The 17,440-nt window shown below is 40.4% G+C and overlaps 1 protein-coding gene across 1 annotated transcript in view; it reads left to right on the forward strand.

Annotated features, from left to right (window-relative positions):
• The window catches only part of CDC5L (cell division cycle 5 like), a 49,744-nt gene that overhangs the window by 2,614 nt on the left and 29,690 nt on the right, over positions 1 to 17,440 (forward strand). Inside the window, exons 2-12 of the mRNA XM_065400601.1 lie at positions 2,764 to 2,867; positions 3,816 to 3,977; positions 4,677 to 4,804; positions 6,266 to 6,365; positions 7,284 to 7,502; positions 8,918 to 9,062; positions 9,548 to 9,736; positions 11,350 to 11,498; positions 13,241 to 13,403; positions 14,949 to 15,113; positions 17,086 to 17,166. Of these exons, the coding sequence (XP_065256673.1) occupies positions 2,764 to 2,867; positions 3,816 to 3,977; positions 4,677 to 4,804; positions 6,266 to 6,365; positions 7,284 to 7,502; positions 8,918 to 9,062; positions 9,548 to 9,736; positions 11,350 to 11,498; positions 13,241 to 13,403; positions 14,949 to 15,113; positions 17,086 to 17,166 (1,605 nt within the window). The remainder of the gene's footprint in view (positions 1 to 2,763; positions 2,868 to 3,815; positions 3,978 to 4,676; positions 4,805 to 6,265; positions 6,366 to 7,283; positions 7,503 to 8,917; positions 9,063 to 9,547; positions 9,737 to 11,349; positions 11,499 to 13,240; positions 13,404 to 14,948; positions 15,114 to 17,085; positions 17,167 to 17,440) is intronic.

Consider the following 17,440-nt stretch of genomic DNA (forward strand, 5'->3'; position numbering starts at 1 on the left):
GTGTGCAGTATGAGTAGGGGACTCATATCCACATGTGCCCTGTGTTCTGGGCGCTGTTCTCTGTGCTGGGGTTCAGTGTGTGCTGTATGGGCAGGGGGTCAGAGCTGCATGGGTCCCTGTGTGCTGGAAAGTGTTTCTTTCTGCAGAATGCTTTATCTCTCCCTATGAGGAAGGGTGAGGGTAAGTATAGGCTGCTCTTCTATGGTAAGAAGCGTTTCTGACAAAGCAATTATGTGGTCCTTCAGTTAGCTAAAGTTTGGTCATATCCTGACATAACAAGCACAAGCATTTCCCTCCATCTGGCAAGGCCTGTATTCTCCTACCTTCTCAGACTTTCAGAGATATTCTCTCCCCTTCGTCCTTATCCTCTCAAAGGATGATGATCTCAAGAATGCATCTCCTCTGAGGGCTCTACTGAGGCTAGAGTCCTACCAGGATGACACCGAAGCAAGTGTTTGTATTTGGTGCCGTACTGTGGTGATTGGTTCATAATAAACATATGAGTAGCTACATGATGGTCATGCAAAAAATTACCAGTGATTATTTGTACATCTTATCAGGGTTATTACTATAGTGCTAACTTGTAGCAAATGGAATCTTGCAGCAAGAGATGGAAGTATGATATATATATAGAGCGAGAGAGAGAGAAGATTTTTTCATTTTAAAAAAAAAATATATATATATATATATATATATATATACACCCCTGTAGTATCCCAAACCAAAACTCAGCAGCCTACGGTTAAAGCCACAATTCACTCTGAAGACTTGTGTACATGAGGAAAAACAACTTTGTGCAGTTCAACTGGCACTGAACATAATTTAACTGCAAATTTCTATTGTTGGCAATGGATACTCATCTTGTATAGACTAGACTATAATGAGTGTTTGTGAAGCACTTGGTAGATCACTTATTTGATCACTTTGTGTGCTTTTCTCTATACAAAACAAGGCTTCTGTTTTCAGTTCAGTTAGGGTGGTCTACACTACTACTTAAGTCACTCAGGGGTTTGAAAACAACACCCCAATGAGCTACATAAGTTACATCGACTTAAAGCGATGTCTACGCCGCGCTATGTCGGAGGGAGACACTCTCCTGCTGATATAGCTTCCACCTCTCACGGAGGTGGAGTAATTATGCTGACGGGAGAGCACTCTCCTGTCACCATAACGCATCTGCACCAGATGCGCTACAGCGGCGCAGCTGTGCAAATGTAGTGCGGTAGTGTAGACTTTCCCTTAGAAAAAGATGCCATCTGATCCCAGGAAAACTTCAAAGGGTAACTGAGCTTTTCAGCTTTTGTTCACATCTCTGGCCACAGTTCCAGTGCATGCACTTTATGGTTTCCATGCTAGAATAGTCTGCAACAGGTCCATAACTTTCTTCCATAATCTCCTAAATTTTGGGGTTCTAACTTCTTATAATAAAAGTAAAATTTATGGCTTCTGTAGAAGAGGCGAAGTTTGGGCTTGGAGACATGAAGCTGTTTCTGTTTCATGGGATTGATGCTTCTATAACTTTGTCTTCTGAGACAAAACTTCTATCTCAACACAGGTTTGAATTCCAGTGTCTTGAAGTTATCTTCACTATGTCACTTGCCATCAGGAAGTCATGGTGCACACCTTGTCTTGTGATGTAGTGTCAGTCCTGATGTAGTGTAGTGATGTAGTGTCAGCCCTAATGGACTTTATTGTGAGATAACCCCGTGAAAATTGGAGCTGATGTTTACTGAATTCTTGTAGTGAAGATTTCATGATACTTGGAGATCATATCCTTTTTCCTTTGTTTGAAGTCTTCTCAGGGTCTGCAGCTGTTTCAGTTGAAACACCTGCAAATGGGATATTTCATAAATAGATTTCATATGCCATTGGTTGTTCAGGTTTGGATCAAGAACTTTTCGCACTCCTAAGTAATGTATTGCCATTAAACTGTAAAATTAAGTGTGTCTACAGTTACCTTGTCAGAAAACAAGTGTTCCTAACAATACTTTGTTCATACTACACATGTATATCATCATGTCCACTATCTCCAAACAAAGCTGAGAATAGGAAATGGCTGTTAATCTGCCATTTATTTTATTAAATGAACTATACAAGAACAGAAACTTCCTTAGGTTTAGAATGCAAATATAAAAAAATAAACAGTTCTAGCTATGACTGGATCTGCAAGCAAGTGCTTGTCTTGATATTGACTTCTTCTTTTTGGGACCTTCAAAGCTTGCTGGTTTTTAGGCAGTTGGCTCAATTTCCATCGCAAACTTGAAACTTCCAATTAAAGGGACATCTCCAACTTGAAATCTGCTCAATGTAAAAAAAGTTGAAAGTAGTTTTAGGTGCCACACATGCCCTAGTTTTCATGCTTTTACCATGTCCTATTGTTAAAAATATTTTCTCACCATCCTTGTTGTGTGAAGGATCCACACAACCCTGGAAACTTACTGTACGGGAGAAACAATGAAACTGGCCATTCACCAAATACCCAAAGTAAATGGCAATAATTTTCTTTTGCTAACCTCTTTCAGCTATAGTAATTTTAAATGTTAGCGGTAAGATTAATGGCATTGGTAAAACAGCCCTACATCTTCACTCATCTTCGATGAGAGCAAAATTTTGGGAAGAAGAGGGTTCCTTTGCCCTTCCCACCAGGCCACCATCCTTGTAAAACCCTCTCCTCCATCTCTCCTCACAGAGCTCAAAGCAAGCATTCATCTCTGATAAAGTTTTCTAATGACCCATCGTAATAAGAATTCTTTTTGTTTTAAGGATGAAATTCTTAAAGCAGCTGTGATGAAATATGGCAAAAACCAGTGGTCTCGTATTGCTTCCTTGTTGCACAGAAAATCAGCAAAACAATGCAAAGCCAGATGGTAAGTAGAGAACACAGTAATGGGAAAGCGAGATCCATAGTTAATGTGAATTTAAAAGTTACTATAGAGTTTGTCAATGGTTCAGGTCCAGGGAAGGGAGATAGAGCTTTGTGATTCTTACTTGATTTCATCTTCTGCAGCTATCACAAACTCATATTCCTTGAAAGTAACGTGAGCAAAAATAGAAAGCCATTCACTTTACAGATGACATCAGTGACATCACATAAACTGAAGATACAGGATCATTGTAAAAATTTAGTTCAAAATAACCACTTTGTAGTCTGATTTACATATTTTAACGAGATGTTTGTCAGAAAGAAAATTTACTTTAAATAAGCTCTTTGTATTAATATAAAGAGGCTTTCAGACCATTCAGTTTAGCCTCCCCTTTTTTTATTTTCCAGTACTAGATTTGAATGTGTACCAAAAAAACCCCAACCCTTAAAATTAACACACATGTACTAACAAATCCATATGAGAATTAGACCCCAATCCTGCAGACACTGAAGCGCGCATGCTAAATTTAATGGAAGCATAATCTAACGGAACTACTTGCACACTTTAAGTTAAGTGTGTGCTTAAGTATTTACAGTATCGGGGCCTTAATTGTTCTCCACCATTTCTTGTAACCATTTGAAAATGGTATGTAAAACCACATGACTAGTAAAGACTAGTTTTGTGAATCCTGTCTTTTGGCAAAAAAAAAAAGTGAGGATGAGGAGAGATGGGAAGATCTGTATGACAAATGAGAACAAAACATAAAGCTTTATATGTATAAAAGTGCTGCGTATAATACACATTTTTATATAGCCATAGATCAGATATATCCAGGATGAGATTCTGAAATCCCATCATAATGGTGTGTGGAAGCAATATGACTTGCTCACAATTGAATTGTCATAAACTGTCTCAGAAATGCCCTCTTTTAATTTTACCGCTGTGTAACAGGTACGAGTGGTTGGACCCAAGTATCAAAAAGACAGAATGGTCACGGGAAGAAGAGGAGAAACTATTACACTTGGCCAAGCTAATGCCAACCCAGTGGAGGACCATTGCTCCAATCATTGGAAGAACAGCTGCGCAGTGCTTGGAACACTATGAATTTCTTTTGTAAGTGACTCTGTTTTGCTAAAGTCAAATAGCATGAAAATGTTTGTAGTTTGTTACGTAAACATCAGGAGGTTGCTGGCTGTGTGGCAGTATTCTCTTCTCCCTCCCGGGTGCTGCAGCTGGAAGGGCTTCCAGTTGGCTTGGGCCTTCTATAGGCTGCTAGGTTGGGCTACCTAGCTTGATGGGAAAGTCTCCTGGTCCCTGGTGGCTTGGAGGGAGGCAGAGAGAGAAATGACTGGCCCATTTCCTATGCTGGCAGGGGTTGCTAGCAGGCCCAGTTCTCTCCTCTCCTTCAAGCTGATGCTAGGGCTGTTGGTGGTTAGAAGCAACAAGTGAGATGTAGGGTGGTTTGTCTTGCAGCAGTTCTCTATTATCAGTATCTTTCCATGGACTGCTGTTGCCCACAACAGATGCGTTCACTTCTGTCACCCTCACTTGTCCACTTTGCATGTTTCATTGCCTCTCTTTCAGTTGTTTTTATTAATTTGTGATGCTTTTGTTTTAGTGGCTTAAATATTAGTGTTCAATGATTCATAATTCTTCTCTGCAGTTAGTAAGTGTCTGTAATATTTACTGTGAGCTACTGGCTTTCATTTCTTGGGCAGTTTTGGGGGTTGGGATTTCAGGAGATAGTTACACATTTTCCCCAGTTTCATAAAGTGGGTCATATCACCTGAATGTGCTGGTACATCTTTACAGGGATAAAGCTGCTCAGAGAGACAATGAGGAAGAAACGGCAGATGATCCTCGAAAACTGAAACCAGGAGAAATTGATCCAAATCCAGAAACCAAACCGGCCCGTCCAGATCCTATTGATATGGATGAAGGTAAATTAAGAATATGTTACATGGATCAGTATTTTTTAACAATTCAGTCTCTTGCAGTTTCTTTGGCCTTTGTTTGCTTCATCCTGTCTCTTCTGTTTTCTCTGTTCCTCCTACAGTCTTTATCTTGTATTCTGCCTCAGGCCTTCTGTTTCACTCTCGTCTTTCAGGTTTCCTCTGTCTTTTCTTCAATTTCATATGGTCCCCTTCCTCCTTTGGATCTGCTCCCCTCCTTCTCTTCTGTCTCTTTATCACCTCTGTTTTCTTGGATGGCTGGTTTTTTATTTCACTGCCTGGCTTTCTGCTATTTACTGCCCTTCCACTGGCAATTCTCCTCTCTGTGTCTTCACACCAGCTAATATCTTCTAGGTGAATCATTACTGAAATGTACCAGTACAAATTCTTCTGTATGTTACACCAGTGATATTTGAGACTGTTAGGAGGGGTAGGAGTCCATGAAGGTGCCCAGGGTGAAGATTGAATAAGGACTGTTCTCAAGTATCATCATAATAATAGGTCACTCATCATTATTGTGTAGGCCTAAATGTAAATGAAATTGTTTTCTTATATTGTGCTAGATCTCCCTTTTACTAGGAATATTCTGATTTCAGTTTAAACAGCCTCGTACATCAGTGAAATATTGCCAACATTATGAATGTTCTTGTGATCTGTTTGGTTCATCTGGTTGGTGGCTTGATCTCTTGTGTTCATCTTGTTGACGTCATTAGGCCTATATGAACCAAAGTTTTTCCATGTTTAAACTCTGTCCTTCCATGTTTAACTCTAATCGGCCTCAAAAGCCAAGGATAGAAATTGGAATGTGTAAATAGCCAGTTACCAATTACGACCTTGCTCATACCAGGTACCAAGCAATAATGATGAGGTTTGCATGTTTCTAGCTGGAGAAGGGGTAATAAACTAAGGGTAAACAGAACCAAATAACTGTTTAGAAGAATGTTACTAACAAGCTAGATTTATAGCCCTAGAATGATTTAACGGCTTAAATGTATAAACATGCCTTCGGTAGAGAGGGGAGGGGGAGTAGAGGGAGAGATAGAGGGGGGGGGTGGTAGAGAGGGGGAGAGAGGGGGGGCTTAGTTGTGAAATGTATAAGAAGAGAGAAACTGTTTTTTGCTGGTGTGCTTGATTTGAGACTTGCCTGTCTCCTTGCACCACTTTGAGATCTCAAATAAACTTTGATTGTTTCTCCACCCCGGTATGTTTATTGACGCGAAGCACACCGGGCAACGAACCCCGCTGTTGCTGTCCTCGGGCCTCTGTGCCTGCAACAATCTGGTTGTTTGTGTTCATTGTAAAGAGAAAATGTAGAGGGCATGGGGAATCCATGCTGGCACACCGATCCTGGCATCTTTCTAAAGGTTTTCTTCTGATCTTAATATTAACCCCCAGCTCCCCAATATAATGTGAAAAATTGGTAACCTTCCTTCCCTATACTTTTTGCAGATGAACTTGAAATGCTATCTGAAGCTAGAGCGCGTCTGGCTAATACTCAGGGAAAGAAGGCCAAGAGAAAAGCAAGAGAGAAGCAGCTGGAAGAAGCGAGGTAGACACAACCCATCCCTTCCACTTGTCTGCTCTGTTGTCTCTTTGAGTTTTTAGTTTCTCCCTCTGTCCCTTTCACATGGAATCCCTTCCCTGAACTGATCTGTGAAGCCTCTGCTCTCTCCTCTTTCAACTTCTCTTCAAGACCCACCTCTACTGAGATGCCAAAAAGAAATGATCAAGTTGATGATCTTTGAAAGAAAGATGGGATTAGGTGCTACTTTGCTTTATCTAGTTAGAATGATTAAAAAGATACATTTGCGAATGTGTCTATAACAGCAGTATATGGTGTCCCCCTCCCCTATCCTTCATATGCCACTCGTCTTCTTGGGCCCCACTCCTGTAAAGACTTTTTTTTTTTTTTGTTAGAACTGGAAGGGACCTTGAAAGGTCATCGAGTCCAGCCCCCTGCCTTCACTAGCAGGACCAAGTACTGATTTTGCCCTAGATCCCTAAGTGGCCCCCTCAAGGATTGAACTCACAACCCTGGGTTTAGCAGGCCAATGCTCAAACCACTGAGCTATCCCTCCCCCCCTTGTTTGCACTTGTTTGTGCTTACACTGATGCAATAGAATTACTCACATTGACTTCACTGGGACTACATGCATTGTACAAAGTAAAGCATATACTTAAGTCTTTGCAGGATCAGGGCTTTAGATTGTAAACTTTTCAGGGCAACAGGGGCTGTGTCATCGTATCTTTGGATTTGTCTGCACAGCACCTAGCACAATGAGTCTGCAGCCTGACTGGGGCATCTGGGTGCTCCTGGAATATAAACATTTAATAATGTCAGTGCTATTATGGCCCATCACATTTTATAAATAATATCTCATCCCTAAGTAATATCTGATGTTAGCAGGTGACTATTGTACAGGAGGTATTAACTTTGAATTAAGTAGCATTTACTGTGTTTCCTCAGACGTCTTGCTGCTCTCCAGAAGAGGAGGGAACTTAGAGCTGCGGGGATAGAGATCCAGAAGAAAAGGAAAAAGAAGAGAGGAGTGGATTACAATGCAGAAATCCCATTTGAAAAGAAGCCTGCTCCTGGCTTTTATGATACATTGGAGGAAAACTACCAGGCACTGGATGCGGACTTCAGGAAGCTACGTCAGCAAGACCTGGATGGAGAATTAAGATCGTAAGTTTGTTTTAAGTTTTATGAGTGAACTTTTAGTGCTCATGTAACAGAGGCCTGGTCTGGGAAAGTGTGTTCCTCACTGGATATATGCCAGTGCACCTTGATTCTGACTTGCAGGCCCTTTCTCTTCAGTTCTAGGTCTCTTATGATTGCTTGTCTTGGTGAATTTTGTTAGTTTAATAATGTGGAAAAATGTCGACTGGACACAAGAACGAGGCTCCCAAACTCTTTTTTTTATTCCTTGGAACCTAAGAATTTAAAGGCTTTAAAGAATTTAAACCATTGCATCACCTCGCTCTGTCAGATTTTTACATCAGTAAGATAATTGCATTTTAGTTTTCATCAGAGAAATGACTGATTTTTCTTCCTATAAAACATGGCTTTATTAAATTGCTTGTAAGAACAGCTTTGACATGTCATAGCAATACTTTGTTAGTTTGTTTTATTGCCATTTTGTCTCATGTAATTATATTATTATTATTATTATAATCTGCTCAAGTACTTTTTCTTTATTTGACAAAATTGTCTCTGCAAATGTGCGCTTGAGAAGTGACATACATGTTGTCAAATGGAACAGCAGCTCTAGCCAGCATGCTGTTATTTGTACTTCCACAATTCACTTCCAGTTACTTCTGCCAACTGTTCTCTATTGAGTGGGCAGATCCAAACAATCCATCCAACTTGATTTACTAGCTCTAATCTAATTAATTTTTCTTTCAATAATTCCTAGTTGAGGCAATCCATTGTATACAGTAGAAATAGCAGACAGCTGTGAATTACGGAGTTGCAGTTCCAGCAAGAGGGTCATGTGATTGTGAACCATGAGAAGGATGCTCGAGTGGCTTCACCAGAAACTCTTGTTGGAATTATAGCCCCTAATTCAAGTGTTGTTTTAAAAAGTGTGTGTAATATACAGATTGAAGCCTGGCGCCATGCCCTACTAACTCTTCCCCCAACTTCCGATGCAAGATTTCATGGGCTGCTTCTCTTACTATTCCTCCAAGGGCAGAGCCTTGTTTCCTAAGCTCCCATGGCTCCCTAGCTTCCTCCTACCACTTGTGGGAGGAAGGGCAGCTCCTGCTTGCTTACACTTGGGGCTTCTTAGTATTTTTCAGTGCTCCTCCCTCTCCCTGCAGTCACTGACGTGCTGTCTAGCTCCAATGGATGTCCACTAACTGTTTCCTAAATCCTGTTATTTACAGATGTGACATTCCTTTGCATGGTTTTCAATCCATATACTATCAATTGACTTCTGATCCACAAGGCCACTACCTCTTCCTGAAATATGATTTGTTACAGCACATCCCACCTTCACCAGCTAGAGCAAAGGATTTTCTGTCTCTCTCGGAAATGCCAGTTTTGCTTTCCTGATCAGTTCTGAGTATTTGAAATGACTTTCTTGTCCATTGTGACAGGGAGAAGGAAGGAAGAGAGCGCAAAAAAGACAAACAGCATATGAAACGGAAGAAAGAATCTGACTTGCCTTCAGCTATTCTTCAGACCAGTGGAGTGTCAGAGTTTACTAAAAAAAGAAGCAAACTAGTGCTTCCAGCACCTCAGGTAAATTGTCGCTCAGATGCAAACTGTTCCCAGCTGTCGGATGTTTGGTGGCCTGTGTGAAATGAGTCTAATGGTCACAGTTCTGTACCCAGCGCACCACAGTTGTCGCAGAGACCAAGGTTCAAACAGGCATAGACGGAACTTTTGTCTCATCCGTAGAGGTGCTTTTCCTAGGTTCGAGCTGACATACGTTGGCAGGGCAGGGAAGCTTGTTCTGCCATTGCACGTACCGTACCTTTTGACCTCTCAATCTCGCACCTTGTATGATCATACATGTCAGACAGGTTGTTTATTTTTTTTAATGCATTGAATAAGCAACTAGCCAGTGCATTAAGTAGGAGTAGAGTATCTGCTTGAGCTGGGTGAGAGGAGAGTATTCTTAAAGTGCTACCTTTTTCCTTTGGTATGTAATTCTTGATACCTGCCAGTAAGAACTTTATTCTCCCAAATGTAACTCGCTGTTTGATACTGATTTCCTTTGAAAGATTTCAGATACAGAACTCGAGGAAGTAGTGAAAGTAGGCCAGGCGAGCGAGATTGCACGTCAGACAGCTGAAGAATCTGGAATTATGAACTCTGCTTCCAGCACCCTTTTGTCTGAATACAATGTCACCAACAACAGCATCGCCCTTAGAACGCCCAAAACTCCAGCAGCACAGGACAGGATCCTGCAGGTAAAGTATAAATGTATAGAGCAAGCTCTGTGTTATACTAGAGCGAGGGTACTCAGACTTTGTCCTAGCAAGCCTCCCTAAGCAAAGGAAAACAAGTTATGCCACTCCATAGTTTAGTAAGACAACACAAAGAGGTGAAAATCCTATAGTTTATAAGAATACAAGTAATAAAGTAGAAGGGCTTTGATCAGTATAGTTATAACAAGAGTCTGAGTATCAGAAGTAGTAATTTGATTTCCTAGAGCACCTTTTGTGTTATCTCACAGTTCTGCTCAAAAAGAGTATAAATCATAGCAGCTAAAATAAAACTTGCAAACATTTTAAGGAATTGTAACACCCATTGACACTGCAACACCCCCCACCACGACCTGAGGGGCCCTGGAATGAAGAGAGCAGGGCTCATAGGTGCTAGGGTCGCAGGCAGGGAGAATGGGTACCCCTTTTAGTGCGGGCGGGGCAGCGTGGGCCGTGGGTATGGGGGCAGAGCTTGGCACTCCCAGGTTCACCAGTACCATGAGCACTGTAGAGATATGCTGCTGCAGGAAGTCGAGGGTGCTGAGCCAGTAGCTGGGACTGAGGCCGGGGCCAAGGTGGTGCTGCTGTCAGCTGGTTACTCTCCAGCTGCACCAGTGCTATGTGGGAGGCAATATGTCACCCGAGGCAGGAACCCTGTGGGGTCCCCGCTTCTCCCAGGAACTGACCCGACCAGCCAGCCATTCCTGCTGCATCTCCCCCCCAAGTGATTAGGTACTTCAGCGTGGGGTGGAAGTGCCATCTGCCTCAAGCCTCACATATAAGCCACTTTTGGAGTCAAGATACTAGAATAGAAGGATCATCATTGTGTTGTATAGTTACAGTTTTGTGTGAATCTGTGTAGTCCACTGTGTTTACCTTTAGGGTTGTCTGATTTCTTTAAGACAAACGGATAAAATCTTTGTGAGAAGAAAATGTTCTTGACTCATTTCAGGCATATACCAAGATTTTCAAAAGTGGCTAAGGCCTGGTCTACCCTACGAAGTTAAGTCGACCTAACTACATCACAAATTTCACCCCCTATGCAACATAATTAGGCTGAACTAAGCCCTGATGTAGACACTTCTAGGTCGATGGGAGAATTCTTCCTTCAACATAGCTTCCACCTCTTGGAGAAGTGGATTTATTACATCTAGACATGGCCTTATGATCTTGATGACTTTTGGATGAACGTAGGACACCTTAAAGGGCCCTGATTTTCAGAGGGCAGGAGAACAGCACTTTCTGAAAATCAGGGCCTTTAAAGTGTCTTTAATTGCATGTCAGAAATCACTGATCACTTTTGAAAATCTTAGCTGTGGTATCTACCCAGATTGAAGAAAACTGAAATATTAAGCAACTCCCTCATGGTAGCAACTAAGGAAGATTAAAATACTCAGCTGTGTTGTAAGCCATGTAAGTAGCCAGTGTATTCTTCTTAAAATTAGGAAATTTTTAGCAATTTCAACAAAATACTTTGACATTTAAATGACTATTCAGCATTCATACCTATTTTTTCACACTAGGACTATTAAACTTGCACAACAGAGTTTGATTTTGGAAATCCTGGTAACGTGCTCTGTATATTGTCTGTCACACAGGAAGCCCAGAACTTGATGGCTCTGACGAACGTAGACACCCCCCTGAAAGGTGGTCTTAATACCCCCCTCCATGAGAGTGACTTCTCTGGAGTGACACCCCAGAGACAAGTTGTTCAGACTCCAAATACAGTGCTTTCCACACCCTTCAGGTAAAGCAAACTATTCAGAGATGGTGGGGTGGGTGGAAGTTCTTAAAATATTTTAAATTACAGGATTTGATTATTGTCCTACAAGAAATGCTAGCTTGATTTTTTTTTTTTAGCCCTCATTATACCACTTGCTTTTTCTTCTTATCATCTTTTGTCAAGTTGAGAGCCTCACATCTTTTAGTACAGTGTCTAGCACAGTGGGGTACCGGTCCATGACTAGAACTCCTGGCTGCTATGGCAATACAAATATGGTATATTTAAAATGGACAGTGGCATTCTCTGTAACATTTGATCCTAACATTTCCAACGTATCGCATCTGAGTTTCAGCTGTCGAGAGGCACTTGATTAAAACTTCTGTGAACCTTTGAAAAGCTGAGGTGAATATTTTATAGGCCGTGTTTATGTGTCTATATATATATTATATAATTCTTGTACAGCCAATCCAAACATTATGGAATTGTTACTTTGACTCTTACAGTAGGTCCTGAATAAACATATCCCACAAATGCCATATTCCATAGAACTGGAAAATTCCATAGACTCGGTATATTTTGTGGCTGAAGTTTTTCAACTCAAGTTTTAATTTTACTTCTGTTTATCGTACTTGAGGAAGCAGAGGCAAATGAAGTAAATAGGTATTCTTGTGGCAACTTTTCAAAAATAACCTCAGTCTGTTCCCTAAAAATTTTTATCCAGATGCCACAATTGTATCCACTCAAGCAGGTCTTTATTTTATGCAGAGTCCTTTTGAAGTCAGCGCAGCTTAACACAAGTGCAAAGGTCAGCCTGTGCTGATCCAATTGCTGTTGTGTGTGTGTGTAATCTAATTTTGCATTCAAGTTTTTCATTCACTAAAGGTCAGATTTGCACATGCAAATAGGATTGTTTTCGAGACACCTAACTTTCATGCATTGTGGGTGTTCACATCCAAAATCTTGGATGGGAAAATGTGTGCTTGTTATGTTAGAAACAGTATTTACAATGTCTCTTTTATTTAAAGGAAGCAGTATAACAAAGCAGAACCTTCATGTTAACAGTTTTAAGATGTGTTCGATGTTTTTATTATTTATTCTCTCAACAGAGCAAGTTTAAACATCTAAGAGCCTTTTTAACTGAAATGTTTCCTGTACTTAAGTATTACTCTGTGGCAATCTGTGAAATTTGTAACATTTTGCTGTGACTAACCCATGCAGAATACATGGGGACTTTAGTTGTAACAATACTTCAGAAAAATCTAAGTTAAAAAATATGTTACTTTAATAAATTCAAGCCTGTAATAATTTTTTTGGCACCCGTGGAAAACTGTGTTTTTCATCTGTGCAACCAGAACAAAGCTTTCTCTGGGCTAAATAAAATCAATAGGCTAAGTTAAATGGGCTTTGCCATTCTGACATGTGAAGTGTTTTGAAGTCCCCATCCTTTCAAGCTAAAGAGAACTGCAGTATTTTTCTAAATACATTTATGCAAGGCTATAGCATTTTTAACTTCGCATCTTAAATACGGTGCTTTGAATCAGTAATAGATTCTCTCTGTGTGCGCGCGCGTGCGTTCTCCATTATTGTTTCTTCTATGAAAGAAACCACTTCTATTAAGCTATCATCACAGATTGCGATGTCTTACAAAAAGTTTTGAAAATTGGATCAATTTAGCGGTATCTTACTATATAAAAAAGCATTCAAACTCTTTCAGAGCTGATGCCCTTTGATTAAAAGGTCAAATGTGCCTCTACCTAACTCTATAGGACTCCATCTCATGGAGCAGAAGGTTTGACCCCTCGTGGTGGAATAACTCCTAAACCAGTGGTTGGAGCAACTCCAGGTAGGACTCCCCTGCGAGATAAATTGAACATCAATCCAGAAGAGGGAATGGCAGATTACAATGATCCTTCTTATGCAAAACAACTGGTAAGTAGTACATGTGAGGAAGAGAAGAATGTTCTATTAACTTCCTGGGATTTGAAATTCATTTTGATCTCCTGTACAGAACTTGTATTACCAGTTGCATATAAATATTCATTCATGACCTAATAAAATTACATCTTTGCATTTTCATCACATCAAGAACACACTTTAAAAGCAAAAATCTCACCACACATGAAAAAGAAAAACAGCTTTGAGTATGCCCAGTCAAAGAGCTCCAACACTCTCCACCACATAAAGACATTTGGATATAACTAGGCCTCAGTCCCACTTGTATCTTTGAAGTGGAACAGGAAATACTTAGTCCCAAGAAAAGATTCATTTATCCTGTAATCCCATTCCACCCTCAAATCCCTCATATTTTGGCCGCCAATTCTAGATACAGGACTTTCTCATCAGTGTACCCCGTTGACAAAATTGAAGTAGAGCGGTATTAAGGTTTATCCATTAGGAGCTGTAGCCCTTGAGATGCCCAATAATGTAGCAGTCTGGTCCAGATTCTTTCATCACTTTTGTCAACAGACATTTCCATTCCTGGATATTCTGCCAGATGAATCTCGCCAAATAGATGTGGTGTAAGAGGGCACAGAACTATATAGGAATTGCCTTGGGAGCTCCTTTTATGTGGCAAATTCTGCAGCCTGTACTGTGGTTTTGGATATCTCCCACCAGAGGCACCAGTGTTTCTCTTTGGGCTAGCAAAAGATTTCCAGTCCAAAGTGCTTGGCATGTTCTTTTGAAGGAAATAGCTCTTTTAATCCAGAATCTGAAGTTTTCTCTTAGCTTAAAGAAGCTTTCTCTAAGTCTGTTTGGAGGTCCTTGCAAGTGTCTCAGTGCCATCTCATCCTTTTCAAGGGTAAGCTTGGCTCTTGACTTCGGAAGTTCAACAAGAGACTTCAGCTTCCTAACAGTTTCCAGAGGTGCTTGTGCTTTTGCCATTACCCTACTGGCATAATTGCCAGATCTGTGAGCCACTGCATTGAAATTCTAGAGTAGTGATATCTGAAGAGAAATGTTCCATTTAGACAACTCTCCACAAATAGCCCTATATCCAGGCTATGCAACAACTCTCTGTATGAGTAACTTCATAAAGTGCATGTCATCTTGAACTTCTAGTGTCATGTTGAAACTGACAGTGAGAAAAGAGGAGCCACTTCTGTGCTCTACTCCTACACTAAATAGCTGTTTCTGTGGATGCCTTTCCTTGCACCTTTTACAAACCGTTTTCAGGGAAACTGCACATCTTCCTCCCATAGGCCTCAAGAGACTGTATTCGTAGAGCATGAATTCTGGAGTCATTGTCTTTTGTATAATGTGGATTAATAACATTCATCTTTCATTCGTTAAACTTTCTTTTAAGTTTTTACTTACATTTTCTGTTAAGTTGACTGCATAGCTAGCTAAAATCACCAGGTGGAATCTGTGTACTTTTTTTCTGTATTTATTAGTACCTTAGGAAAACGGAAATCTACCAAATAATATAAACCTCTGTGCATTCAGAATGATTAAAACTTGATTAACTTTCAACAGGAAAGAGAGTCTCGTGAGCATCTGCGTCTAGGGCTTATGGGCCTTCCTGCCCCAAAGAATGACTTTGAGATTGTTTTACCGGAAAATGCGGAGAAGGAACTTGAGGAACATGAAACAGATGATACCTATATAGAAGATGCTGCTGATGTGGATGCTCGCAAACAGGTGGGAGTACATTGTGAAATTAGTAAAAGTTCTCTACTCTGTATGTTATTTCCTGTAGCTCAAGATACATACTTAATGAAAGCAATAGGTTGTATGAGGAAAATTAGTAAAACTTACATGTTACCTGCCTTAGGGTAATATTAGAATATTTAAAGGAACACACTCAAGTTAAAAATCACACTTCTCTTGAAATTATTTTTTTAATTTACTAGTATCGTAAATCACACCTAATCTTAACACGAGGAAATATATAATAAATATAAATTTTTCTGAAATATTATTTTTTTCCTAGTCACAGTTTTTGGTCCCGATTCTGTAAAGGCTTAAACGTGCTTAACTTTATGCACATGAATTAAATTAAAAACTGTTTATTCAGGTTTTCTTTCAGAATCCAATATGGCAACCACAGAATATTACATGTGAAATATAGTAAGGATGTGCGCCATTTATTGGGCACCTTGTTTTTATTTGTTGCTTTTTCTAAGCTCTTTGGGGTATTAATTTTGGGAACATAATTAGAAATTTTCTTTCAGTGCATACCTTTAAAACAATATTTTAATAATTCTCTTTGCCCTTGGCTATACGTTGGCAAGTGAACTAAAGATGGAAACGAAGCCTGAGTCTTTATTCATGTATGACAAACATTTTCCATGTTTGTTAATGCTAAGCTGTCCCATTGAAAGCAAGTGTATATGGAATAGAATATGAATTGTAAGGTCCTATAGCCTATTAATATTACATACTCCTCATTAATGTAGAAATGAGGATCGCTATTCAAAATATAGTTGGGTGCAAAATTCCCACTTGCCTACTGCTTTACAACAAATAACAGTCACAATGGTGGTGAATGTGGTGTAAATGCCGGGATAAATAGTACTATGGTCATTTTGTAAGTGAGGAAAACAAGTTGCAGGGTCAGGTGCACAGTCCAAGACCTGGTGCTTGGCGGCATTGTGCTTTTAAAGAAACAATACTTCTATTGGCACTGAAGAGAAGGGGCTCGGAGGAGGCGGCTCTTATACTTTTGGAAAGGTGTAGCTAACGCTCCTCGCCTGCATGCATACACACCCCTCCTCTGGCTAGTGTTTGGAGGAGAAGGCGACATTATTATTTAATGATAATGAATAAATGGCCATTGGTCCCTAAGGCAGCAGGCAAGACCTGCTATCCTCCTCAACCTTTCCAGTGTCCTGCAGCCTCCTGCGCAAGTACATTGGGCAAAGTCACTTTATTGTCTTTTTCTCCTCTTGCACACCCATGCGGGGCCAGCTGGTGTCCCGTTTTAAGAGGCAATGTAGTGACAGAGCTAGGATTAAAATTTAGGAGATCCTGGCTACCACTCCTGAGCTTTCAGACAGTGCTGCCTCTCCATTTTATTTGTACCCTGTGTGTTGGAAAGTGTGAGAATCCTCCTATTGTTTTCTTAAACGTCCATTATTGTAATTCAGGTGGAGGCTTAGTCCTCTGATTTCATAGAAGGGAGAATGAAAGGAAGTGGTAAGGAGCCTAGGCTGGATGAGCCAGGACCACATGGGATTGTGGAGCAGGTGTCTCATGAGGTTGAAACCAAAGGACAGGAGGAATTTCTAAAGAACAAAGAGTATGGAAAAGGATGACCCCCTGGGACAATATTACGGTTGGGTGAAGCGTCATTAGGGGTATCTTCTCTAAGGGCCTGATCCAAAGCCCAAGAAAGCCAATGAAAGTCTTTCCATTGAATTCTGTGAGCTTTGGCTGAGGCCCTAAGTTCTGTCTAGTACAGTGGATGGGAGGTAAGCTGTCAGTTGGTCATCATACGCTCTCCCCCATTCTCTTACAGTCTTTTGCTGTAGACATTAGTCTTACCAAAAAAACCCCAAATAATAATAATACCACCTCTACTGCAGTAGCCTGGTGGCATTCATCTTTCTTGTATTACTGGGAATCAGACTATATTGTGGTGGTTGGACTAACATTTGAAATATCTGTTTAGGCTATTCGAGATGCAGAGCGTGTAAAGGAGCTAAAGCGGATGCACAAAGCTGTTCAGAAGGATCTGCCAAGGCCCGCAGAAGTAAGTAAGAGAAGCTTCTTCATGATGGTGTAAGATCAAAATGCCGTTTAAAGGAAAAAGAGGAATAAAGGAGACATTGAGAATAGTTGTTTGGCTCTCTTTTAAACAATAGCCACTGTGAGGCATAATACAACTAAGCTGGATCATGAAAGAATAGAATCATTCCTTCAGTATGCTAATTTCATCATCTTGTGGCCAATTTCTGCCTTCATATGGTTATAATCCGTGGGTGTTGCATACGCATAACTGAAAACAAAATTTGGTTTTTAGATTA

This window comes from Emys orbicularis, chromosome 3 (genome assembly GCF_028017835.1).
Source record: "Emys orbicularis isolate rEmyOrb1 chromosome 3, rEmyOrb1.hap1, whole genome shotgun sequence".
Lineage (NCBI taxonomy): Eukaryota > Metazoa > Chordata > Testudines > Emydidae > Emys > Emys orbicularis.